This window comes from Thunnus maccoyii, chromosome 14 (assembly GCF_910596095.1).
Source record: "Thunnus maccoyii chromosome 14, fThuMac1.1, whole genome shotgun sequence".
In the NCBI taxonomy this organism is placed as follows: domain Eukaryota; kingdom Metazoa; phylum Chordata; class Actinopteri; order Scombriformes; family Scombridae; genus Thunnus; species Thunnus maccoyii.
The window spans coordinates 30,720,963-30,748,447 of record NC_056546.1 but is presented as its reverse complement, the minus strand read 5'-3'; the positions used below and the strand labels follow the sequence as shown (position 1 = coordinate 30,748,447).

The 27,485-nt window shown below is 40.2% G+C and overlaps 1 protein-coding gene across 4 annotated transcripts in view; it reads right to left on the bottom strand.

Annotated features, from left to right (window-relative positions):
- The window catches only part of zswim8 (zinc finger, SWIM-type containing 8), a 59,950-nt gene extending 41,106 nt beyond the window's left edge, over positions 1-18,844 (bottom strand). For 3 of the 4 annotated variants that reach the window (XM_042432828.1, XM_042432827.1, XM_042432829.1), the window contains exons 1-2: positions 16,800-18,544; positions 348-501 (exon numbers count right to left, since the gene is read on the bottom strand). In XM_042432828.1, coding sequence (XP_042288762.1) covers positions 348-501; positions 16,800-16,977 — 332 coding nt within the window. In that variant the 5' untranslated portion in view covers positions 16,978-18,544. The other variant, XM_042432825.1, reaches the window with a different exon arrangement.
- Positions 18,845-27,485: the final 8,641 nt, after the last annotated feature.

The window sequence follows — 27,485 nt, the reverse complement described above, 5'->3', positions numbered from 1 at the left end:
ACTCTCTAAAATGTATGAATGGACTGGCGAACTGAACTAATGCACTGAATGGAGAGAAGAGCTTAGGCTGCTTTCTCTTTTTAGTTCTAACAATGTAAAATGTTTTATGCACTTAGAAGTTGTTGTGGATTACCACAGGAGACTAACTGGATTTTACAGTGCAATGAATGAATGAACAGTTCATTTCAACAGTTTAAAAGGGTCCTTCTCTGTTGGTAAATGTGAAAATATCTTATAATTAGCAGAGTATCAGCAAATTGCACTTCTTCAACTTTCAGTAAATATGATTGTCAATCAAGACAACCCTAATTGCAAATGTAAAAAAAGTTAGGGATTTGTGGGCTCACCTGATGTCCTCCTCATTCTCAGGGAAGCTCCAGTAGGCGATACGGAGCTGGAGTTGCTCTGGAACAGGGGGGTAGACCTTCTCCACCACCTCAAACGGGATGTGGAACGCTACCTGCTTGGCTGACAACTCCACCAGTGGTATCACCTGACCATCTGAGGAAGACCACAGAAGAAAGGAACCATGAAAACTATTGCTATAGAAAATTAGAAGTTACTAAATTGACTACAGAGCCAGAATGGACCAAACAATACGCCAGAATCAACACTCAACACAATATCTCCTTTTGGAAGAAAAACTCTTTTAATGAAAAATTGTGAGGAAAAGTAGAAAAATAAAAATGTATATAAAACACAATTATTACCTGGGTAATTGAAAAAGCAAAAAAACAAAATTCTATTTCATCAATAAGTCTCGAGATTCAGGATGAAATTAGACTGGATGGATTGGATTTCAGTCACTTTAGTCACTGATGTGAACTTAGTCCTTGTATCCAACACCTATCATCCACAACCAGCTGATAGTTTTGTTTGTACCATTGTGGAAATGACATTGTTTGTCCTACCGCACTGTAGAATGTGTTGGCTGCATCTAAAACTTCATACTAACATGCTGTTTAGTACATTAGATTTTTTAGTATGTCCAAACCTTAGTATGAAACCAACAGTACGTGAATTGCTTACTATTTCTGGGGAAATATTACAGTATGCAAGCACCGGACACTATGCCAGTATAAAAATTCCAAAATGCAATGCAATAGTGATGATGACAACAATAACATAGCAGACAATGGCATACAGCAATGTCAGTAACTCTTCAATTCAACAAAGGTTTCACTTTGCTAGGTGTAATATATTTTTTAAATTAGTTCAGACTTTATGGATGACATGGGTTACCATGGTTACACGTCTCCAAGGAGGCTCTTGGGAAGTGACATGATAGTTACAGATCAGTGCATCTGAAAAGATATATACTATTATTTAATCACACAAAAGTATGCTGAATGATGCATAGTATACATACTGAGTATGCAGTGCATAGTATGTGATTCCAGACACAGCAAAAGTCCTTTAAGGGGTTTCAACCTTCTGCTTGAGTTTCTAGTTCCACTCTGTTGGGTTGTAGTTCACCATCAAACATTCAACAGTATCCAGGCTCAAACTCCAGGTAGGTCCAAAAACCAGTGGCAGTATTTTTCAGCAACCAACAGCAGCACCCGCTGGTTGTACTCACACAGGATAATTATGTTTAAGGAGTTATCAGAGCTGCTTTAGCTAACTTTAATCAACTTTCATAGCTTTTATCCAAGGTTAATGGTTATCACTTGTCACAATGACTACTTGCTTTCTTGCTGTGGCTCACAAGATGGAAAATTATACGTGATTGGCTGACTGAGTTAGCCTCTTAAGTCCACATGTGAAAATGCTTAAAACCAACTAGAATTTAAAACTAATAAGGGAAAATAAATGTTTATATTTTCCATAGCATACTGCTCTCTGTACCACTCATGGAATATCATCCTCAGAGTCTGAGACATAGTTGACAACTGAACATTAGTTCGTAGGGCATGAATCCTGTTACGACATTCTTCGTACAGTTGTACACATGAACCAAAGGTTACACATATTTCGCCATTGTGATTTGTCTTTATTTTCCAGTGTTCCTAGCATGTTTAGCAATGTCCTATTAAAAGGTTTGTCTGGATTCCCTCCAGGATGATACGGAGTAGTACGAATTTTATGAATACCTGCATAATTCTTTGATAGTACGTGACTCAAAGTCAGGTCCTTGGTCGCTATGCAAGTGTTCTGGGATTCCATAATGGACCATGAAATTGTCCCAAAGACATTTTGGGACAGTCTGGTCCTTCTGGTTTGGCACTGGGATGGCGACTGTGTATTTCATAAAATGATCTGTGATCGCCAGGATATCTTTGGTATTACTTCTGTTGGGCTCTAGAGACAAGTGGGTTTTGTGTTCACTGATGGTGCAGCTTTTCCTGGCTGGGCGTTAACTTTTTTTTTTCCACATCTGGTTCTCATCAAATCCATGGTACACTCAATTCATAGGTGACCCATATTGTGAAGGCTTTGCAGAACAACAGCTTGGAGCTCTTCAGGTAGGACAAGCTGATATGTGACACTGCCACTGTCTTGGCATCTCTGATATAGAACTTGGTTGTACCATTCGAGGTGACTCCACTCCCTTAGTAGGAAGGGAACATCAGGGAGCTCTTTTCTGACTGTTAGGGGTAGCTTTTCTCCACTCTCAATTTGGGCTATAACCTCGAGACAGGGCTCAGCTTGTTGTTTGTCTCTGATCTCTCTTTCAGGCAGGTGGGGAAGGACAAGTAAGCCACCATGTAGGGCTGGGCTATATGACCAAAATCTCATATCCCAATATAGATCATTTCATGTCCCCATAACAATACCTCTCTCGATATAACACATTTTAATCCAATGAATAAATAGTTGGTCTGTGCAACTCCCCCACCCCTTTGCTTTTTATTCCCAAAGCGTTAATTGCACTTACAGTAATGTAACGAGTGTAGTTGTCATCAACACAAGTATTTCACCTGGTTCACTGTCTCTCCTGTGTGTGCAGCACACACACAGAGGCCTCAGCCCTGTCTTTGGTGAACTATAGAGAGCAGAGAAAGAGGAGAGTAGCGCGACCATAAAGGACAGCAAAACACAGCAGAGTCTCTCACACTGAGCTGAAATTAAACGAGTGCACATAAATTTGGTAAATAACAAGTCTTCACCGCGTTTTGCTGTCATTTATGGTTGCCATCTCGCTGCTTCTCTCCTCTTCTCTGCTCCTTCTTGGTGCAGGTGGGACTGCGCCCTCCATGTATGTTGCAGCGCAGCAGAGCAGAGGCAGACAGCAGTGGAGAGTTGGAGAGTTGACAACAACTGAACTCATTATGTCACTGTAAGTGCAATAAAAGTTTCACAAGTAAAAAGCCCAGAAGAGTAACTTTTCAATGTAATCTGTGCAAAAGATGGACAGACTCCAAATGGCAAAAAATATAGCGGTAAAGAGTGATTTGCATCACAACGAAATAAATGATAGAGAATAATATCAAATGACTGATGTTTTTCTTTCGTCACACAATGTATATTGTCATATCACACAGCCCTACCACCATACTTTACTTAATTCACAAAGCTGTTTGAATAAGCCTCGGGAGAGATTGCTAGTAACTGTAACAGCATCAGCACCATCCCTATCTCTGTATCCATCTGCTGTACTACAAACCAGGTGCTTCCTACATACAGCATGTACAATGTCTTGACTTACACTAATTACAGAGTCAGTCAAATGTGTTTGGGTAAACTGACGTATATGGTCTTGTTCTTTCTGGGACATCAGATCATTCGACAGCTCTCCATGAGGTTTTCTAGAAAAACCATTGCATCAGCGCTCTGTTTGCCTGACTGATATTGGAGCATGAAGGTAAAAGTGGACAGGGCTGCTAGCTATCTGTAACTGGTGGCATCCAGTTTTGCAATAGTAAGAATCTATGTCAGGAGGTTATTGTCAGTTATGACAGTGAAATGGCTTCCATACAGGTAATCACCAAACTTTTCTGCTACTGCCCACTTTAGAGCCAGAAATTCTAGTTTATGGGCTGGGTACCATGATTTGCTACGAGACAACCCCCTACTGGCATATGCAATCACTCTCATACTACCCTCTTGCTCTTGGTATAGGGCTGCCCTAAGCCCCATGGTACTGGCATCAGTATGGAGGACATAAGACAACTTAGGCCGTATTCAGACCAAATCATGCGGTGCAGCGAAAATGCGTAGTGCGTTTCGTCTGCAGGCATTCTGGCCACAGCGGCACCGCACCAGACTGCGGCCGGAAAGTTGAGCCAGAGTCAACTTTTGGAGAAACGCAACGCAACGTCACTGCGGCTGAAGGCTGTGGTGGCCAATCACAGCCGGAGATCAGACTGATCAGAGCTGTAAACTCTGCCATGACAGCGGATAAAGACGTTACTAGGACGAAGGGAGGACATTTCTCTTCTTTTGATAACGTTAAAAGTAAAGTTAGACTTTGCTGTCGGCTTCCCGACTCATTTTAAAAAGGACGAGAGAAAGAGAGAGAGAGAGACAGCAGCAGTGGTCGAGTGAGCTAGAGAGTGAATGAAGAGAGAGAGCGCTCGTAGGAAGAAAGCCAGTGAATCAGATCAATAAAACGTTGTTTTCTGGTTGTTTCACAGCGGTTACGTTCCGGAGCACAAATAAACATGCCCACACCCCCACACACCTCCACTCGACCCTGCGGCTGAACGCCACACCACCTGATTTGGTCTGAATACAGTCTTAGGGTCAGCACAACCAAGAACAGGGGCCGTAGTAAGCTTTTCCATGATGGTATTGAATGCAAGCTCACAGGTGGAAGTCCAACAATCACCAAAGGGCTTTTTTGGATCATAAAAAACAAAGAAACAGCTTGTACACTGTAGGGCTCCAATGTCCATTAGAATTCATTGCACCAAAATGACGTTTCTGGCAGTTGCCTCTTGGCTAACTCTGGTGCATTTACAGCAATGTTTATTAATGTGCACTGTCCCTGTTAAACAAACAAACAAATAAAAAAAATTAAAAATCTGCTCTTCATCACACTCAAGTTTTTTTTGGATCATGGTACTGGTGAGTCTTTGTCTTGTGCTTCTTGTGCAGTGGCAGGTAACCAGAGGTTAAGTCAGTGAGGGGATTAATTATGCTGGAATAGTCTTTTATAAATCATCTGTGGCACCCTGAAAACCCAAAGAAAGATCTCAGCTCTTTCAAGCCCTGGGGTTTCGGCCATGTTTTCAGAGCTCCTACCTTTTCAGGGTCGGTCTCCACTCCATTCTGAGATACTTTATGTCCCAGGTGCTTGATTGACCTTTGAAAGAATTTGTATTTCTCAGGGGCGAGTAGCATCAATCTTGTCTCATGTTCTTCCAACGTCTTGGAAAAACGATGTCCTTAAGGAGCACAAGAACCCATACACTTTTCTATGAAACGTACTTAGATCATTTGTCAAGCCTTATGGTATGCAGTTAAACTCCCAAAAGCCCATGGGGAAGACAGAAGCGTCTTGGCTTTGTCTGATTCTTCAACTTCGATCTGACAGTAACCAGACTTTAAGTCGGGGACTGAAAACCATTTGGATCCAGTGAGGGTAGAGAATGCCTCTTCCAGGTTTGGGAGTGCTTAAACATCTTTACAATCTGGAGGTTGCGCTTTCTGTAATCAATACAGAGGTGGACTTATCCATTCTTCTTCCTCACCACTACTATAGGCGAAGAGAGTGGAGATTCAGACTTGCAGATCACCCCAGCTTGAAGGAGTTGCTTATGGATGGCTTCCAGGGCAGAAATAAAGGATAAACATGTTTTCAGTATGTTCACATGCCCTCTATGGAATGCGCTCTATGGAATAGAGATACTCCAGTGGGAGTGTCTAAATGTGTTTCCACATAAAAGGCTTGATGTGTTTATTAATTATTTATTAATGACTTGTAGTAAAATGGGCCTATATTGTGTGAGACAGTTTTAGCATGGCCTGCTTTTTCACTTTAGGTTTGTTTTCAGTGGGACATGGTTGACCATCTTCAGTTCTTGTCTGTCCCTCAACAGGAACTGACTTCAGTTTAAAGGAGATGTAGGGATGTTCTGCTCTGCGTTTCCCATAACTGCTGCTGCTGTCTCAGTTCTTTCCTGCTTGCTGTTATCAGAGCAGGGTTTGCATTAGACTTGCAGGTGGCAACAATGGCCCTGTTTACACCTGCTATTAACATGCGTCTCGGGTGATCCAATCACAAGTGGACAGCTTTAAGTATGTCTGTTTACACCTGGCATTGACATGCGTATCCACATGCGTCCTGAGTGACCACTTGTGATCGGATCTCACTTCCCCGCTCTACATGCAAATGAACACTAACATCATTTCCGTTTTCAAAGACCAAATCCGTTCGCTATTAATCGACGGGAGGACTGGACTCAACTTGTTTGATAACAGGATAAATATTCAGTATATATATATATATATATATATATATATATATATATATATATATATATATATATATATATATATATATATATATATATATATATATATATATATATATATATATATATAAATATTCCGCGTTGGAATAGAGAGAGAGAGAGTTATGCAGCGATCTCCCCGCAGCTGCATCTCTCCATTCAGAGACATTTAGGCACAAGACACAGCAGCATAACTTCATTGATTATTTAAATCTCCGACACGCCGACAGCAGCGGTCAGGATCTAATGTTAATTAATGTTCTGTGTTCTACACATCCAACAGGTCAGCTGTTACACACATGCAGTCCAGGTTCATACAGTGATTTGGAGTAAAGCAGCTGTCCTCCTGATAGATCCTGAGCTCCATTATGTCGAGCAGCGCAGTAAAACTAAAAGCTGTCGTTATCAACTTAACAGGACAGAGGAAACTATGCAGCTATGTTTAGCTTCTGAAATATTTTTTTAGACAGACAAGCAAAAAATTAATGGTTTAATTTCTTTTCTAATTGTCGATTTGAAGAGGGAAACCGGTTAGGGGAACGGGAAAAACAGGAAGAAACGGGAGGTGGATTACGTTCTTAATTCACATGAAACACAAAATAATTTCTTTATCCTCTTATCAAACAAGTTGAACAGCTTTGGATGGAGGGTCTTGTGCCTAGTCTGCCGGAAAATAGAGGATGTCAGTTGAGAAGGTGGTCCTTCAATGTGGCCCAGGATGCATTGCGTTTACACTGCTAAATGAATGTAGTCACATGTGGCCGAGACCACCTCCGAATGTGGTCTGAGTGATAGGATCTCAATCCATCTTCAATGCATCTTGGGTGTGTTTACACCTGTATTTAGAGCTGTCCACTTGTGATCGGATCACCCAAGACGGATGTTAATACCATGTGTAAACAGGGCCTAAGTCTCTCCCTCCACCCTGAAGCACTATGCTGACCAGCTGTCTCCGCTGTTCACAGACATTTTTAACATCTCCCTGGAAACATGCCATGTACCAACCTGCTTCAAGACCTTGACTATCATCCCAGTCCCCAAAAAAACAAGGCCCACAGATCTTAAACACTACAGACCCATCGGCCTGACCGACATTAAGTCTTTTGAGCGCCTTGTACAGTCCCACCTTAAATCCATCACAGACCCACTCCTGGTTCCCCTGCAGTTTGCCTACAGAGCCAACAAGTCTGTGGACGATGCTGTAAACATGGCCCTCCACTTCATCCTCCAGCATCTGGACATTGCAGGAACCAATGCCAGGATCCTGTTTGTGGACTTCAGCTCCGCCTTTAACACAGTCATCCCGGCTCTGCTACAGGACAAGCCCTCCCAGCTACACGTGCCTGACTTAACCTGTAAGTAGATAACCGACTTCCTGTCTGTGAACACGTGAAGTTGGGGAGGCACGTATCCGACTCCCTGACCATCAGCACCAGTTCCCCTCAAGGCTGCTTCCTTTCTCCACTTCTCTTCTCCCTGTAGACCAACAGCTGCACCTCCAGTTATCAGTCCATCAAGCTCCTGAAGTTTGCGGATGACACCACCCTCACTGGGCTCAACTCTGGTGGAGATGAGACCGCCTACAAGTGGGAGATTGAGCACCTGGTGACTTGGTGTGGACAAAACAACTTGGAGCTCAATGATTTAAAGACAGTGGGGATGGTTGTGGACTTCAGAGGGAACACAGCCCCACCTGCCTCCATCGCCCAGTGTGACTTCCCAGTCGACACAGTGGAGTCCCTCTGCTTCCTGGGAACCGCCATCAGCCGCGACCTCAAGTAGGAAATGAACATCAGTGGCCTCACCGAGAAGGTTCAGCAGATGACGTACTTCCGGCGGCTGCTGAAGAAATTCAAACTCCCAAAGGCAATGATGGTACACTTCCACACCACCACCATTGACTTCATCGTCATCTCCTCTATCACTTTCTGATATGCTGCTGCTGCTGTCAAGGACAAAAATAGACTATTTAACGTATTATCCACTGTGCCGAAAAGGTGATTGGATGCAATCTGCCATCAACCCAGGACCTGCATGCCTCCAAGACGCTGAAGAGGGCAAGAAAGATCATGGCCGACCCCTCCCACCCTGGACATAAACTTTTCAAAACGTTCCCTTCTGGCAAGAGGCTGAGGGCTGTCAGGACCTAAAACTCACACTACAAAAACAGTTTCTTCCCAATTGCAGTCAGCCTCATGGACAATACATGTTATATTAACATAACACACCACAATCTCTTATTTGCACATCAGTGATCTTGACGCTACATAGCGCATTACATTAACGCAAATGTATTCATTATAAATATATATATATATCTCATTATAAATTATGCATACTGTTTAGTTCTGGTCAATGCATACATTGTTTACTCCTGGTCAATGCCCTGTACATTCATTCCATTCTTCTATATTTAAAATGTAATATTTAAAACTGTAGTCTGTAGCTGCTCCTCTCACCAGAATATATTTTATATTTTTATTTTAAATCTTACATTTTTCTTCTATTGTAAATTCTTCTTTTTATTTTATTTAGAATCTCTTATTTTTGTGTATATTTTGACTGTATATTTTTGACTGCTACGCATCCTAACAATCACCGATTCAAATTCATTGTATGTAATCAATGCTGGTGTGCACAAATACAGGTCCTGGCATTGTGGCTTCTGCACGTGCACAACAGCACCGCTGCTGAGAAAAGTCCTAGGGTAAACACTGAATGTGAGTGGGAATAATGATTTGGCAAACCAAGTTTAAAAGTTTGAAATATTTCTACACCAATCTAACCCCTTGTAAAGCTGGTAGGGGGAGTGATTCAAAGCAGAAAATGCAACAAAACTAGAATAAAAGCCTGTTGGTAGAGCTTTGTCAATGATAGATATCACCAGGATTCACTTTTGTAGTGACTGACAGAATGATATCTGGTTCTGAGACACTAGTCCTATACTGGCAATGCTCTAAGAACAGCAAAATCATCAGCACAGTGTTCTTTTTGTCCATCATTTCACTATTGCGTTGCTTGAAGAACCTAGCAGCCTCTGGAGGCAACAAGTACATCTTTCGGATTTAAGTTTTGTTAAGTTAGGCTATAAGATGTTGATGATACAAAAACTAACAAATGAAGAAAGGTATGTGTGTGTGTGTGTGTGTGTGTGTGGTAAAGAACGAGCAGTATAAGCACTGTGACAGGAGTCTTATTGAGAACACAGTGGTCTGCCACTGAGAGAAGAAAAAGTGATGGGTCTCATATTACAGGCCTCATTTCCAAGCCACTACTTGTGCTGCTGTTTACCATATATGGAGGAAAGCACTGCATTCATATAATGCCATCCTTGGTGTAAAGGCTCAGGGGCTCATGGTTACAGGACATGGAAAACCCATTAAAACAAGCAGACTAGCTTCACTCATATGTTATGTGGGAGTTAATCAGTGAGCTAAAGTTTAATATTACATAAAGCACATACAAGTTTAAGACCAGGTGCTTCAAGTGCAAGTGAAAAACATGATGGACATTATTTTCATTAGGTTGCAAAAATGGCACACGACTGACTTAAATGATACCTCCTATGTTACAAGTTTTCCATCTAAATGTAGCACAAATTTGAACAGAAAAAGAAAGAGAAAATACAAATGAATGCAAATGTATTAATGTTTTGTAAATATTAGGAGTTGGGTGCATCAAGTTAAACGGCTGGTGGTGCTAATGTTTCAGCCTGGTGCCATTAAACCATTTCAGAAGAAGGTGACACAACAAGATGACATCATTAAAAGAGCGGCAATCAAAGCTCAAAAGAAAATGTGATGGACATATAACATTTCTGTTTGTCTCATGAATTTGCCTAATTTGAGGAATGTTACAGTCTCCTCATCACTCCACACAGATCTGAAAAAATCAGAAAAAAGAAAGAACAAAGGGGTAAAAGAGTATATGCATACAAGATAATACATCAGCATTGTGGTTGCCTGCCAGAAACTGTCATAAATGGACTTTTATTCAGTTTTAAGCCAAATTTTTATGATAAACTTTTTAGATCTTGGTCATTTTTAACTGTATCTTTTAACTGAATGAAGGATTTTAGTTGTTGGACATCTGGATCTTAAGTTATCAGAGAAACAAGCTGAGCAAACGTTAGCAGCAACTCGACAAGTAGCCCCTCCGAGATGTCCTCTTTCCGCCGAACAGTGCCGGAGAAACACCGATTTTTAATGTGAAACTGCTTTACCCACTGTTTTTACAGTTTTATTCCCCATGTATGTTTGTCTTGGAGAGGAGGAGAACTCTACAGATAATTCAGCTCATGGTAAAAACCTGCTGAACGTCTGTATCTTAGGTTATCAGAGAAACAAGCTAAGCAAACGTTAACAGCAGCTCGGCTAGCTGGCTCAACGTCCTGTGCCCGCTGAACAGCGTTGGATAAGCACTGATTTTTAACATGGAACTGCTTTATTTCGTGTTTTTACCCATTTTAATCACCGGATCTGTTTGTTCTGGGGAGGAGGAGACCTCTGTGGATAATTCGGCTCCTGGTAAAAACATCCTGAACGATAAACACTGAAGTAATCCTATCCCAGAGAAGCTGGTTGTTAAACAATGAAGACAACAACTCTCATGATCCTACGCTACTTCACGCCGTCATCACACTCCGTCTTTAGTAATTGTTTTGATTGAGAGACCCTGAGCAGCAGAAATGACATATTGTGCATTTAACTGATGCAGGTTGATCCATACAGATTTAGCTTAGTTTAGTTCATTACATTTATTTGTCAGGGACCATGTAAAAAAAAATCATTTCATATATAGGGATACACCCCCAGCGCTGTTTTTACCCATGTCACTGTGTTGGTGTGAAGTAGTTTAAGATAAGGGGTGTCGTAGTCCACCTCCCCTGATGAGTGATGGCTGTTTAAGTTTAACATAGATGCCCTCCTTCACTCACACCACCTGTCTTCTCTGTCCAAGTGTCCCCTGTCCCACAGATTTAAGCAGGTAGTCAGTGAAACATCTTCAAGAAACTAAAGCAAGTCCAGTTGCCATGACCAGGATGACTGAAAATTCAAGAAATATATGTCAGTGATCATATTAACCAAGTCAGGTCTACAGCTACCATTGACTATTACTACCTCTACTGTTGTTACTGTATTACTAATAAGTCTTCTAATGACTGCTCTATTCCCACTCAGGCAGGGAAAAAGTAAAGTGTTACACAGTAAAATGATTTCATTTTGTACAACAGCTCAAGAATAAAAAGTAAACTACTAAATCTTTAGGACTGAGTCACAATTTGTGTGCTATTCACATTTAAATATAGTATACTTGACAGTTTAACTATAGTAAGAAATTGGGACATTCTGACAGTAAAGAGCTAGAACCTGAGGAGAGAGGGAGAGCTGGGTAGTAACAGAGTTCATGTTGCCAGCCTATGACTGGCTGTTGCAGGTGAATGACAGCAAACTGTCCACCAATCAGCTTCCAGCACAGAGGGAAGCCACTCCAACAGATGTTCCTTTATAGCTGGCCATGAAGAGCTGAGGACTCATTCATTCTTTTCACTGGATCACTAGCTCTCTCACTGCCTTCCTCATTTCCTCCTTTCCCTCCACACGGTGCACTCCATTAGTACACTGATGTACACCTGTTATGCACCGGGTGGTGCATTACACTATTGCCCACTATTTAAAAGCTGCATCTGCTGTTATACACACCAGATTCTCTGCTCTGTTTAAGTGGCGAGTAGGTTTACTTCAACCACTCAGCTGATACAAAAAAAAAAAACAAACAAGTCAAGAGAGACACATTTAGTTGATGAATAATTGATTGATTTTTATTTTGGTCTGTACGTTGAAATAAATGAATAAATCTGCAATATCTACTTCTGTTGTGGAGCAACCAATGAACAATTATTGCCATGAGTAGCTCATAGGATTGGTGTGACAGTGATGCTGGCTGTGCCATGCTGTCTTTGTTTCTTCATCCATTTCAAACACACACACTCAGTCTGGTGGGAGGAAATGGAGTTAACCCACTCTTTTCAAGGGAAGAGTTTGTTTGAAAAATAAGGGGATCGGGTGTTAAGGCCACCTTTTGAATTTTGGTCATGGAGGTGTGACTTTAAGGAAAATTCTAATGTTCTCATCTAAAACCTCAAGTCTTCGTTTTAGTTTTGTGCATCATTCCTATCATATCATATGTTTGCTTGTTGCAGATAGTGTACATCAGTATCAGTCATAGACTGTATATAAAGATGGAGGTAGTGAGGTGTGACGTCACCAGTTAGTTTGCATTGGAGCTGGTTTGAAGCCCAGAGTTGCAGCTTATGGACGACGCCATTTTTTCCGTCTCGGACTAAAGTTAACGCTAGCTTACTGGGAACACCGAGTGCTGCACACTTGGGCTAATGTTAGCTACTTCAGCTAAATTGTGCTAAGAGGGAAGTAATTTTAAACTTACTTAGGCATTGCAACAATAGTCCAACTCAGTGTGAGTCCCGGAGCCAGGGAGAGCAGCAGGTGAAACAACTGAAAGTACTATAAGTCTTCAAATCTTATTAACGGAGCAATAATTTCCAAAATGATCACCAGCCCACTTATTAGAGGGCCTGAATTTAACGATTAAGAACATAATGAACCATTGAAAAAAATAATTGACTTGTCGTTTGATATAGAAACGTTGGTAAAGAAAAGCCAATGATATGAAACAGCATCATGTGTAGAAACAGCAGCATGTTCATTTTCTACTGTAAAGTGTCCCGCTCAGTACATATTAGTCACTATTCTTCACACCAATTGCCCACTGTAAAAATACATCCCTGACCCGCATGTAGTTGTACAACAGCTTCAGTTTTCTTTGTGAAAGCGCAGTTAGGGCTTTTTCTCAGCAAGCCATTCATTTCAACCTTTCCTTCAATATGCTGTGCACTTCATCGGAAGAAAACCCACTGCATACACCTACCCATCCCATGCTGTTATTGTTCCACTTCCCAAAGAGTTTTCCAGCTGCTCGACAGGTGGTCAACAGGCTCTGCACACACCTGTCCCCTCAACATGTGGATATGCTCCTTTTCTTTTAGAAGAATTAAAAATATTGCATATGGTAGGACAGATATATACTCATTTCTAGACATTAACTAAAGGTATCAAAAACATTCATGTAAACTCAGGCTACTGGGAAAGTCCAGTCACTGCAATCCACACATGGAAATTCCCTTAAATTATTACTGCAATCACATTTTATTAAAAAAATTCGTGTGTTTACTGCTGGAGCTAACTGAGAAGAATAGTTCAAAACTATTAGGTTCGTAAGCTTAAATTTTCATATCACATGTATAATTTAACATGCAACACCTGAAACTGACACGACCAGCTAGAGAGAAGACGTATCACTCTGGTGTTGTGGGAACTAATAGAAACAAAAAAAAAAAACACACACACAGTCCACTCATGTTTGTAGTGAGAGATTGTGAGAGCAGTATTACAGAGTGGAGTTTTTTCCCTCACAAACAATCTCTGGTCAAGTACATACACCAGCTACATAACCAGACAACACAGACTAATTTAATTTTGGCCTGTCATTGGAAAGTTACTCACAGAGGTAAAATTAATTAGCAACAGCTGAAATGAGCAGCGTTTGTCATTTTAACCAGTGAAAGCAATGGCCAGTTTTGGCTAAATATGAGAAGCTGCTACCTTAATGTTTTGTACACTACTCTTTGTCAATGGGAAATAGAAATATTTGATAAGTTTCGTTAGCATCAAAGCTTAGCAAATTTGTGTATTTTTCAATTGCATTTGTGTGTCCTTAATTTTCAATCGCAACGCAAAGCTCACACTGGAAAACCTGGCTGTCATAAAGACAGGCTTAGGTGAAGTAACACAGTAGGGTAAACTGGCATTTGATGGGTTTGTTTTAGCTGATACTGATCCATTAAAATATGCCCTGATCGGCCCAATGCCTCAGTACATATTCACATAACATGTTAATACCAGATGGAAACAGGATCTATGAGGCTATAAATATGTCAGATGTTGTGAATGTTGGGCTCTATCTTCCCTTCCTTTGTACTTCAATGAGAAGCCATTAAGAAATTATGCATCATACTCTGCATATCTTGTTGTGAAGATCTTCCCTGGTGGGCAGTTAAAAAGACCTACAGTTTAATTCTCAGGTAAATCTTTGATAGAGTAGGAGGGCTGTGTTGCCTTGGAACAGTCACATCTGCTGGCATTAGTGCAGCCTAGCTAGTGACCTGTGTAGGATAAAGCCCTCTTTACAATTCAAAGCTCCCTCCCCCACAACAAGTTCAACCCAACACATGAGATAAAACAAACACACACACACTTCATCAAGGCAGCACTTATTTCGCATTTTCACTCAAAGTAACTGAAATAAGTTCCTTCTGCCGCTTTTCACAGTGTTTCCATGTCCTCAAACCCACCACATTCACACATGCAGCCATCTCAAAACCAAAGAAAATTGAAAGTGCGTCCTTATCTGCCAAAGAGGTTAGCAACTGACAGATAAGTCCATGGTGTACACAGCAAGATATGGATGTTCTCTGCACTTTTTTGTCAGTGGATTAGTTTGAAATATTGCAGGGAGGAAGGTTAAACCAAGAGGCAGCCATGGTGAGCTGGTTCAGTGAAGAGCTGTGTGTGACAGGCTCTTACTGCAGCTTGGGCTCTGATACTTGTGCATGGCATAGAGCAGGTGTCTCAACCATATGGAATACCAGCATAACAAACACCAAATCAGTGAAACACTGGACCAATGAATGAGTGGTTGGCAAACCTCAGGAACATCAATGGCTGTGTCAGAATTTTGGTGCAGTGGACACAGTCAGAACTGCAGGTCACATGACACACAGGGACACACATTCATTACAAAAAGCAACATTTACATCCATGCAAAAATTATATTTTAACCCTTTGAACCACTAGGGTCCAATATACTGTATATTTTAAAAGTCAACAAGAGTTGTATTAACATGTTATTTTCATGACTTTCGTGTATTAAGGTGATTGGCTAGGATCAGCCAGAGAAACAACCCCTTGTGACATGTCTTGCCACATGGTGCCCTATCTTGCAACATTTTAGACACATTTGACTGAAATTTAGCCTGACTTATTTGATACGTTTGGAGACTTTTAAACTAATTTTGTGGGTTTAAACAATGTTTGCTAACTGCATTGGGTTTGGAATGACTGGCCAACCAGTTTGCTTAATAAAAAGATCGTCCCATTTTCATTCTCCACGGTCAGTAGACAGAGCAGTCTGTCCTACTCAAGACTATACCCAGCTCTCAACTAAGAGCAAAACCTTTAACAAAGATGGAGTTAATTCGAGCACTTGGCAGTATTGATGGAATACTGTCTTCTACTGAAGAAACTCTTTGATTACTCTTCGTTAGGAAATGACTAAAGGCAAGTTATTTGCAGCATGTCACAATATGGAATCTCCTGAAAACTACTACTACTACATCATGTGAGTGAGTATAGAAATAGGGAGTAATTAAGACTAGCATATACAAGACAAATTTTCATCTGTAGAACAACCAATGGTTTAAATAGAACTAATTGAATGCCAGGGTAAAAAATTTTTCTGACTGAGCTCTTACTTTGACAAATAGTAGAGTAAATGGATGCATATAAAAGCATCTAATGTCATTCACCAGCACTACTTGCTGTTCCTACAGGAACAGGGCTTTCTGCTTGTTGATGGGTTTAGTAAACAAGAACATGGAGGACTCTCTGGAGAATAACCAGAGAAGAGCATAAGGTTGCTGTGAAGCATCACACACACACAGACACACACACAGACACACACACACACACACACACACACACACACACACACACACACACACACACACACAGAGAATGTATGCTGACTGACTGACTGGTTAGGAAACACATCCACCTGAAGCCAGGGGTTTCCACATTCCCACAACACCTCCATAGCAGTACAGGCCATATAATAATTGAAATGTGCACGTGCTCCAGGTTTGAGATTGTGATTAGTGTTGTAGTGTTTTAACTTACTTGTAATAAATACTCTTGCTTAAGTCCCAAAAAGTTAACTGACTAGCATCTCAGTTCTGCTTTGAAACATATGCAACAATCAACTGTCAAGGCTAAGAGGAGCAGATGATGTGCTGCAATGATATCAGCTACAGTTTAGACAATTACCAAACTAACAAGTTTATCTGTTGCATCACAACAAAACAATTCATATATTAAAGTAACTAATAGTATATTTTTATAATAATATATAATAGGTTTGCCAGCAACAGGTAATACATTATGCCCTTTAACCCTGTATTACCTTCAGTAAAGCTTTCACATTCATGGATTATTTCAAACCAACAGAATGAATGAAAATGTATCTGTATGTGTGTCTTTCTCTAACCTTTAATCTTGACAGTAGGGGAGTTGGGTCCAGCAGACTGCTTCCTCCATCCCCTCCAGTTCTGACAGAGGCTCTCGGCCTCTGAGATGAAGGAGCACAGAGAGTCTTCCTCGAACCGGTCCGAGTCTTCGAAGGAGAACCTCTCCCCATCCTCCCACTCGGCGAACATCAGTTCCATTACATCCACTTTTTAATTGCCTCGAAGTCCAGAGGACTGCGACTTGAGGCCACGGCCTCTCTTCGGTCTAAAAAAACAAAACAAAACAAAAAAACAAGGCGAAACCCGGCGAACAGTGTCCAACACTCCACACCAGAGAATCTAGAGTCTCAAGACTGGGGGAGGGGAGGCCACTTGCAACCAAAACACAGCTGAGAGGCTTACTGCTGGGCCCTCAAACACAGCTACATAATACAAACTCTGACAAGGCGACGGTCTCCTTCGAATAGTCTCTAGGAAATATATACACAACAAAACTAACTATTATTACAAAGTGTCTGTACGTAACTTCTCCTGTGTTTAAAGGGTGTTTTCTTATCTTTTCAAATGAAATTATTGGTAATTTAGATCGATTTAACAATCTGCTCCATACTGCCTGGCTGAGTTGTGGCTCCTTTTACAGCCCGTTACGTTGAACTGAAGGTCCTCTCGTCCATTTGACTGCACTGTTTTCGACTGCTGCCGCTGAGAGGGCAAACGAGCCAAACTTACCAGCCCAGTACGGTTACTGTCAAACAGAACGAAGAGATGTCCACTCACTATACAGATAAGAACGCGAATACACCAATAGCCTTGCAACAACGCAGGCAAGGGGAGCGATATGACTAAATCTTTAAGAAGTCATGAAGTTGTTTTCCTTCATCCCGACGTCCTACTCTTTCAGCCAATCAACTGGACTACTCGGAATATCTGGATTGTCTATTGTAGCATTACACCAACCCTGGAAGTGTTTCTCTCTCACAGCAAAATATTTTAAACGGGTCTATGTCAAAAACACACGTAGTATTGTCAAAATGTCCTCTTTGTTCTACATTTAGCTTGCGAGTGTTAATGTTATTAAGCTGGTCTGCTAACGCAAATATCAGTTAGCCGACGTTAGATGAAAGGCTAATTATGCTAATAACTTCATACTGAGATAACACAAACAGTGCGACAGCTGTCATCCACTGAGGACGACTATGTTGAGGTTAAAATTGGTTTTAAACCAGACAACAGCCTTGTTCAGTTCGCTTTACCTCCGTTGTGCCTCGGTCCTACTACCTTAGGTTAGCTATATGTTACTAGCAAGGAAGCTAACCCCCAATCGGCTAACTTCAGCTAGCTTGAATAGCTGTTTGTTTACATTTACTGGAGTTGTTATACGCCTTTTGTCATGTAAGGACTACATGCTTATATATATCGCCTATCTTAAAATTGTCTGGACTTCTGCATTTTCCTAGTTTACATGCGGTAGATATTTTGTTATTAATCCTCGGTCTTAGCTCAATGTTTTCCGTTCTTTGTATTAGTAAAAGAGCCTTCTCTCTAACGTTAAAAGCGGGTATATTCCTCAGTAAGCTCTGGTAAAGAAATTCTGATCAGTCCTTCAGATATCGTCCTTCCCGGCTGACACTGGTTGTCCTGGCGTCCTGTAATCGTCTCTGCCTCCAAATGACACCGGGATCCCCAGATGATTTCCCGTATTCCTCTCGTCCAGGCTCTATCAGATTCTATCAGCGTATCAGTCTGCCGGGGCCGGGGGAAGATGGCTCACCTCTCCAGCTGCTCCTCCTCCATCAGCTGATCACAGCTTCCGGCTGCAGAGCAGATGGCTTGAGCTCGGTTGGAAAATAGTGCAGACAGGCGAGGTGTCAACAAGATGAAAACACCTGGGTGATATTCTAGAAAGCGGATATAGTGAAAACTCTGGTTGTTCACCCTGAGATGAAGGAAACTCTGGGTTTTCAGTTCCAGGAAGAGAGGTAACTTAAACTCCGGGTCAGTTACCATGGTAACTGACTCTATGAAGCTAACCTGCCCACTGGTAGGTTTTCTTCAACAAACCCTGAGTTTCACTCTATCTCCTCCCTCTTACAGAGTGAGGCACGCTGTTTCATTTCCTCATTCATCTAGCTCGTATCGAAGCGCGTTTCGAAGCGAATTCATTAGCGACGGGTGACTGTATGTCAGAATCAAAAACCTGGTTGGATAGCAGTTTGTTACTCAGGACTGTCTAAGTCACCGCTTTTATGTACATCATTAATTTCTTTGAATATCGGTTGGTGCTCTCACATTCAAATATTACATAGCGTGAATAAAACCTCTGCACGTCCTTCTTTTACAACACTGACTCTGTGCACATAAGACAGCTGTCAGTTTGTTAGAGCAGCTCCTGCACTGATATGTTTATTGCACATAATGTGTTATCTCAGTTTAAATTCACAAAATCGGTATTAAGCTTTAGACACGTAGGTAGGATCAATGAATGATTATTTCTATAACTCATGATGTGATTGGTTACACTGATGGAACATCATTCCTTCCTGGGGTGATGTACTGTCCTCTGATGATCTGGACTATGGCTGTGATACTTTTACTCACAGCCATAGTCTGAGTAAACTGATGATTTTGTCAACTTGTAAACAAAATCAAAATCATCAGCTCCTTAAAAAGCACCAAAAGTAGAGATGCTTTCCAATAATAATATATATATATATATTTAAATAATTTAATGTTTAATTAAATTGTCTTTTAAACACAGCTCCTTTCCTGATGACTGGAAATGTGTTATTGTCACATCTATTTTTAAATCTGGAGACCACCTTGAAGCCAGTAACTACAGATCAGTAAGCATACTGCCAGTACTCTCAAAGGTTGCTGAGAAAGTTGTCATTAAACAACTGACAACATTTCTTAATACAAGCAATTTTGGTCTACATTTTATGCAATTTGGTTTTAGAGCAAATCATTCCACTGAAACTGCTACCTTGCACTTAGTAGAGCAAATTAAATCAAGACTTGACAAAGGAGGAGTAGTTGGTGCTATATTTTTAGATATGCGTAAAGCATTCAACACAGTCAATCATGATGTTTTAATATCAAAGCTCTCTCAATTTACCTTCTCATGTAGAGCACTGGCATGGATGTCTTCATATTTGTCCTGTAGGATACAATGTGTTAAAGTGGGTGACACACTGTCCAGTAACACGAAGTGCACAATAAGTGCTCCACAAGGGTCAGTGTTAGGTCCCCTATGATTTAACCTATATATTAATGATCTCCCTCAACAGTGTCATGATACAGAACTACAAATGTAGCTGAGTTAGCTGCTGCTAAGCTAACAATTGTATTGGAAAGGATCACACATTAGCTTGATCTGTCATGTCTGAGTCTAAATGTAAACAAGACAAAAGGTATGTTTTTCTCTAAAACCATGGTACAACCTCCGAATGCTGTTATTTTCATCAAAGGTGAATTTTAAATATCTTGGTGTGACACGGGATCCAAATTTGAACTTTAAGAAACATGTTAAAAAAACAGTTAAAACCATAAAGTACAACTTAGCAAATTTTAGACACATTAGAAACTGTCTCTCTTTGGACGCAGCCAAGATATTTATGCATACTATGATTCTTTCCCATATGTCTTATTGCATCACATGTTGGGGGCAGGCTGGAGAAACAGCCATAAAACCTCTTGAGTCCTTATACAAACAAACTCTAAAAACTCTGGACAAAAAAACAATGCATTGCCATCACTGTAGGGTACTGGAGAAATACACTTTACTGAGCTTTTGAATTTTAGATTGGATTTTAGATTGAATTAGATTGATTTTAGATTGAATTTTAAATGGTTTGGCCCCTCCTCCACTATGTGACTTTGTGTACACTCGCTCAGTAAGTTCTATTAGATCCTCTAGAATGTCCTCTAAGATTGTACCATACCATTTCATCACACTGCATTTGGGCAATCAGCTACCTGATGATATGAAGAACTGCAGTTCAAGCAATACATTCAAGGCCAAATTAAAAAATCTACTAAAGACCAATCAGCTCTGTGACCACTGAGTCCAAACTCCATCTATGATCTTCTCATTAGCTGTCACACCCTGCCTGGACTTTGTGTGTTTTTTGGTCTTTTTATGTTCTTGTGTTCTTTGGCGTCTCCTGGTTTGCAGTTCTGTTTAGTCCTTCTGGTTATATGGGTCTTGTTATATTTGGGTTGTGGGTTTGGACTGCCTTTTGTTGTTTAGCCTGATGTGTTGTATACTTTAGTTTAGGTTCATGATGGTTCTTGGACAGGTTGGTGTGGGTTGTATTTAGATTATTGTGTTTTCTGGGTTTTGGTTTTGTTACTTTGTTTCCCTTGTGTGTTCATGTTCTCCTCCTCACCTGCCCTGCTTCACCCTCGTTAGCCCAGCTCTGCGCTGTGTCTTCCCCACACCTGCCCTGTATCAGTCTTGTTAGCCCTGCCCTGCTTCTTGTGTTTCCCTCAGCCAATCACTCCCAGCCTGCATTTGTGTCTTGTCACCTGTTCCCCATTCCCTGATTAGTTTAGTCTGTATTTAAGGTCTGGTTTTGAGTAAAGTCTTTGTTGGATCATTGTTTTGTCTCGTCTGCAAGTTCTGTTTGCCTGTACTTGACCATCCATAATTAAAGGAGATTTTCGTCAAATCTGCATTCTGGCCTCTGCATTTGGGTCCACTCCTGTTTCCCCAACCTGACATTAGCGCATTAGTCTTGCTTTTAATTTGACATGTTTACATTATCAATTTCTAATTGACATTGTGGGTGTATGTGATGTGCTGTTGTCAATCAATCAATCAATCAATCAATCTTTATTTATATAGCGCCATATCACAACAGAAGTCATCTCAAGGCACTTTTCACATAGAGCAGGTCAAGACCGTACTCTTTAATGTACAGAGACCCAACAATTCCCCCATGAGCAAGCACTTGGCGACAGCGGTAAGGAAAAACTCCCCTTTAATGGGTAGAAACCTCAAGCAGACCCCGGCTCTTGGTGGGCGGCCATCTGCTTTGACCGGTTGGGTTGAGAGAGAGAAAGAGAGAGGGAAAGGGGGAGGGGGGACAGAAGAAAAACAATCACAACAACAAACAACAACAAGCACAAGCAGCAACAGCCAGGGAAGGATGCCATCAGGACTGTGAAGGACCGCGAAGGTTCGGCCCGGGAGTCAGGTTTTTCTGTGAGATGAGAAAGCACAAAAAACTCCGGGGAAGAAGCAAAGTTAGTGACATGCATTGATGTTACATGAATGCATACAGATGGAGAGGAGGAGGAGGAGAGAGGAGCTCAGTGCATCATGGGAAGTCCCCAAGTAGTCTAGGCCTATAGCAGCATAACTAAGGGCTGATCCAAGGCGAGCCTGGTCGGCCCTTACTATAAGCTTTATCAAAAAGGAAAGTTTTAAGCCTACTCTTAAACATAGAGAGGGTGTCTGCACCCCGGATTGAATCCGGTAGATGGTTCCATAGAAGAGGAGCCTGATAGCTGAAGGCTCTGCCTCCCATTCTACTTTTAAAGACTGTAGGGACCACCAGTAAGCCTGCATACTGGGAGCGCAGTGTTCTAGTGGGATAATACGGTATTATGAGCTCTTCAAGATATGATGGTGCCTGACCATTAAGGGCTTTGTAAGTTAGGAGAAGGATTTTAAATTCTATTCTAGATTTTACAGGAAGCCAATGTAGTGAAGCTAAAATGGGAGAAATCTGATCTCTTTTTCTAGTTTTAGTCAATACACGTGCAGCTGCGTTCTGGACGAGCTGGAGAGTCTTTAGAGACTTGTTAGGGCAGCCTGATAATAAGGAATTGCAATAATCCAGCCTAGAAGTAACAAATGCGTGAACTAGTTTTTCTGCATATTTTAGGGACAGGATGTGCCTGATTTTTGTGATATTACGTAAGTGAAAAAAGGCAGTCCTTGAAATTTGATTTATGTGGGAGTTAAAGGACATATCCTGATCAAAGATAACTCCCAGATTCCTTACGGTGGTGCTGGAGGCCAGGGTAATGCCATCCAGAGCAGCTTTATCATTAGATAATGTGTTTCTAAGGTGTTTAGGGCCAAGCACAATAACTTCAGTTTTATCTGAATTTAGTAGTAGAAAATTGCAGGTCATCCAGGTCTTTATGTCGTTAAGGCATGTTTGGAGTTTGTTTAACTGATTGGGTTCATCTGGCTTCACTGATAAATATAATTGGGTATCATCTGCGTAACAATGAAAATTTATGGAGTGTTTCCTAATAATATTACCTAAAGGAAGCATATATAAGGTGAATAGAATTGGTCCAAGTACAGAACCTTGTGGAACTCCGTGTCTAACTTTTGCCTTCACGGAGGATTCATCATTCACATGTACAAACTGAAATCGGTCTGATAAATAGGACTTAAACCAGGTTAATGCAGTTCCTTTAATGCCAATTAAATGTTCCAGTCTCTGCAAAAGGATTTGATGGTCAATTGTGTCAAATGCAGCACTAAGATCTAACAGGACAAGTATAGAGACAAATCCTTTGTCTGATGCAGTTAGGAGGTCATTTGTGACTTTCACCAGTGCTGTCTCTGTGCTATGATGCGCTCTAAATCCTGACTGAAAATCCTCAAATAAACTATTGTTATGTAGAAAGTCACATAACTGATTAGAGACTGCTTTCTCAAGGATCTTGGATAGAAATGGAAGGTTAGATATAGGTCTATAATTGGCTAAAACACCTGAATCAAGAGTAGGCTTCTTAAGAAGAGGTTTAATTACAGCTACTTTAAAGGACTGTGGTACATAGCCTGTTACTAAAGACAGATTGATCATATCTAGTAAAGAAGTGCTCACTAAGGGTAAGGCTTCCTTAAGCAGCCTAGTTGGGATGGGATCTAAGAGACAGGTTGATGGTTTAGCTGAACAAATCATTGAAGTTAGTTCAGACAAGTCTACTGGAGAAAAACAGTCCAAATATATGTCAGGATTTATGTCAGGATTTACTGCCGTTACCAAGGTTCCTGTGTTTGGGGAGAGAACGGTGCCTGTTGAGGGCAGGAGATGGTTAATTTTGTCTCTAATAGTTAGAATTTTATCATTAAAGAAGCTCATAAAGTCGTTACTACTGAGAGCTATAGGAGCTTTGTGTTGTGTTGTGTGTAGCTTTGTATTTTCTATGGTGTGTTCTGTGTGTTTTTTGCTTTGTACTGTTTGTTGTTGTGCTGTTGTATGTTTTGATCGTGGGGGACTGCGGATGTAAATTGGCTTTGAGCTAACTCCGGGGCAGTGCATCTTTTATATTAAAAACTGTACACTGTCCCAATAAATAAATACAATAATATTGGACATTATGTGTTAATATTTCTAAGTGAGCAGGATTGTAGTGCAGCTGCAGTGTCTACAATTTGAAAATCTGTATTTTAACCTTGATGTCTTTTCAAGTGCAAATCACCAAATACATTATTACTGGATCAGACTGTGAGCTTATAGTCATGTCTCTTTGTCTTGATCTATATATTGTTTATAAATCTCTTCTTATATTTATCATCTTCAGTTGCAGTTGCATCATCATTAAGGAAATGTAAGTCTGGTTAAAAAAAAAAACGGAAACGGAACAAAACAAACAAAAATAACCACAGCTGATAACAACACTGAATAAAACTTAATATCGTGAGTCCATGAGTGTGGACATTGGGATTGGGCCCTCCTCTGCTGATTGAACAAAGTCTGATCAGCTGTTCCAGAACCAAAAACTCAGAGTTCAGGGTTGGGCTCAAAGTTTGTTAAACCTGCTTTCTGGTATACCGCCCTGAGCATACTATCATCTAATATCTACTGTTCAAATCTGATGGCCATTTGTATTTTTTACTTTTTATTTGATAATTTATGAACCTATTAAATACACTGAATCCAATAATATGATAAAGTGTCAATATGTATTTCTAACATGGCCACAAGATGTTCAACGACAAACACAAAACATTAACATAAAATAATATAAACTTTTTAAACAAAAGTATGCCTACATTGGAACAAAGTACACATAACGAAAAAAACACATAAAAAAACAACAAAACAATTGTGGCTCATGTAAAATCTGTTCCCTTACATAATAATTAAACTCTAATCTAATCTCTAAGTCCCTCTTGATTTTGACAAATTGATATTTAAAGGATGGCTGCTCCAAAGTACAGCGCCTGTATAAAAGGAGTTTCTGGCAATATTATTTACGTGAGGCACTGCATGAATGTACCTTGTTCTTACAGGCCATTCTGAGTGTCAGGTCAGGTCAACTACATTTTATTTATATAGCCCGATAACCCAAAATCATAAGGGGCTTTACAATCTGTACAACAACTACAACACTCCCTATCCTTAGACCCTTGATTCGGGTAAGGAAAAACCCCTCTAAGGGGGTAAAAAATAGAAGAACTTGTCAGATCCTGTAGAGGTAGCAAAGCCACAATGTAAAAATATTCTGTTACAAGTACAAGTCCTCCATTTGTAATCATGGTTTAAAGACCCTTCACCCCCATGGTTCATGCCTACAGAGCATAATGAAGTGGCCATTGCAAATATAGATTCAAAGGCACAAAATGCAAAAAAGAGCCTATTTTGTAGAATGGCTGTTTTAAAATTACATTGTGGTATGTTCCCAATTAAACACATGAAATTATAAGATTTTTTTTATTGTGACTTATACATCCCTCTAAAATGTGCTGAACCTTCCCAGGATCTCTGGGCCTCAACTTTAGGTTCTCCTCCTCCCCTCATAGTATTGGCTGGTAAATCTTAGAAACTGCAGCCAATCACAGACCACCTGGGGGAATTTAAAGGCTGAGGAAGAAGAAGTTACAAAAGTAACTCAGACCTGACAGTATTTTCTCATTCAGGGACTCAAGTTTTTAATTTATGAGAAGGTCAAGAATCTCTGTGCTTGTACACTCTAAAAGTGAGTTATTATAGAATTATATTAACTTACTATCATTTTAAATGACTTTTTAGTGTAAAAACATTTCATGGTTAAAAAGATTGTGCTAACTTCATAAGCCTACACAAGTAAGTTAATGCTATCTTGTTTATGTTGTTCTAAATCCAGAGTCTATTGGACAAATTTCAATTTTTAACACGATGACTTTAATACATCCACAACAGTGTGTGTGTGTGTGTGTGGTCTTCATGAATATGAATTGATATTTAAAAGATGATAAATATTCCTTCTTCACTTTCTGTTTTCCCTGTTTGTAGTCCAGGGCCCTGCTCTTCAAATGTGGCCTGACTTATTCAGCCTAACATGCTGTTATCACCCTAAAATTATCCTGTGAATACTCATTTTGCTAATTTGGTTCTTTGAATGCAACTTGAGGATTGATTTGTTAATCCTGGTTGAGGTCATTTTGAATAACAAAGGGAAAATGCATAGAGAGTTGAAGCAATGATCAGCATTCATATGATTGGCGTGTTGGGAACCCTCCCAGCATGCACTGGGCAATAGATTTGCAGACATGTCTCATTTTAAGTGTGTTCTTGCATTGTTACTGCTGTTATTTGATTCTACATTTTGCTCTACATTGTTTCAACACTTTCATCACTATTAAACAGTTAGATATTATCAGTGAATGTGGTCACACTGCCAGTGAAGTTGGGTGCAGGATTGGTACGGTTCCCCTCACTGTACACATAAGAAACTTTCAGGGAATAATCACATGTGAAACATTATTTAAACATCCCAAGAAGTAGCTTAAATTGCTTCAACATTTTCAGCAAAGCGAGTTCTGCTGTTAATGACTTAATATATTTTAGTGTTTCAAATGTCAAATTAAATGTCATATGTTCTGGCTCCACCAGTCTCACAAAAGTCAGAATCTTTTAGTTGAGTTTATGGCTTTTGCTCAGTATCCCAAACTTAATTTGGATTGATTCCTTTTTAGTGTCCAAACTTTTATTTTCTTAACCTGCATGTTCTTACGTACAATCATAATTATATCAAAATTCTTTTATTAGGCCTATAAATATGAAAAACCAAGACATTTCTATCTGAAAATTAGTTCATGTTTGGGGTTCACCCTAAAATCACTTTAGCAGGTGTGGTCTTAAGGACTTGTCACTCTTACAACAGTTCCAGATGAACATGACAGTTTCGAAGAACCAAAGAATCCAGATTCATGTCAAATTGTCAACATTGTAATCTGAATAACCCGCTTATTCACGTACGAAGAACAGGGCCCAATCTTCAGACTTATATGTAAAAACTGATTGTTTAGAGCCACTTTTTAAAGGAATGCATTCTTGAAACTAAACCATTTATAATCTCTGGTAACTCTGCAGAGTTTTTACTGAAATTCTGAAGTAATTTGATACTACAGTACACTGCTGACCAAACTGTGCAATACAAGTAAAGTATGACCATTATATTCACTAATAATTAGGACTTAAACTATAGAAGGCATGTATAAACAAGGACATGTGTATGCTTTGTCTCATTGGTTTCAGTGGCAATAATTCATGGCACATTAGATATATTTCATCCACTAAAGATGACAGACATAAATGATAGAAAGTAATTTATATCAGCAGGTAAAGCTATCAGTATACAGTCTCCAGCTGGGGAGCATATGAGTGTAAAATAAGGAGTCATGAGCATTTTCTCACACTTTTACTGTACAGAGACAATTGAAAATTCAATAAAATGTTGCAGGTCCAGGTCTG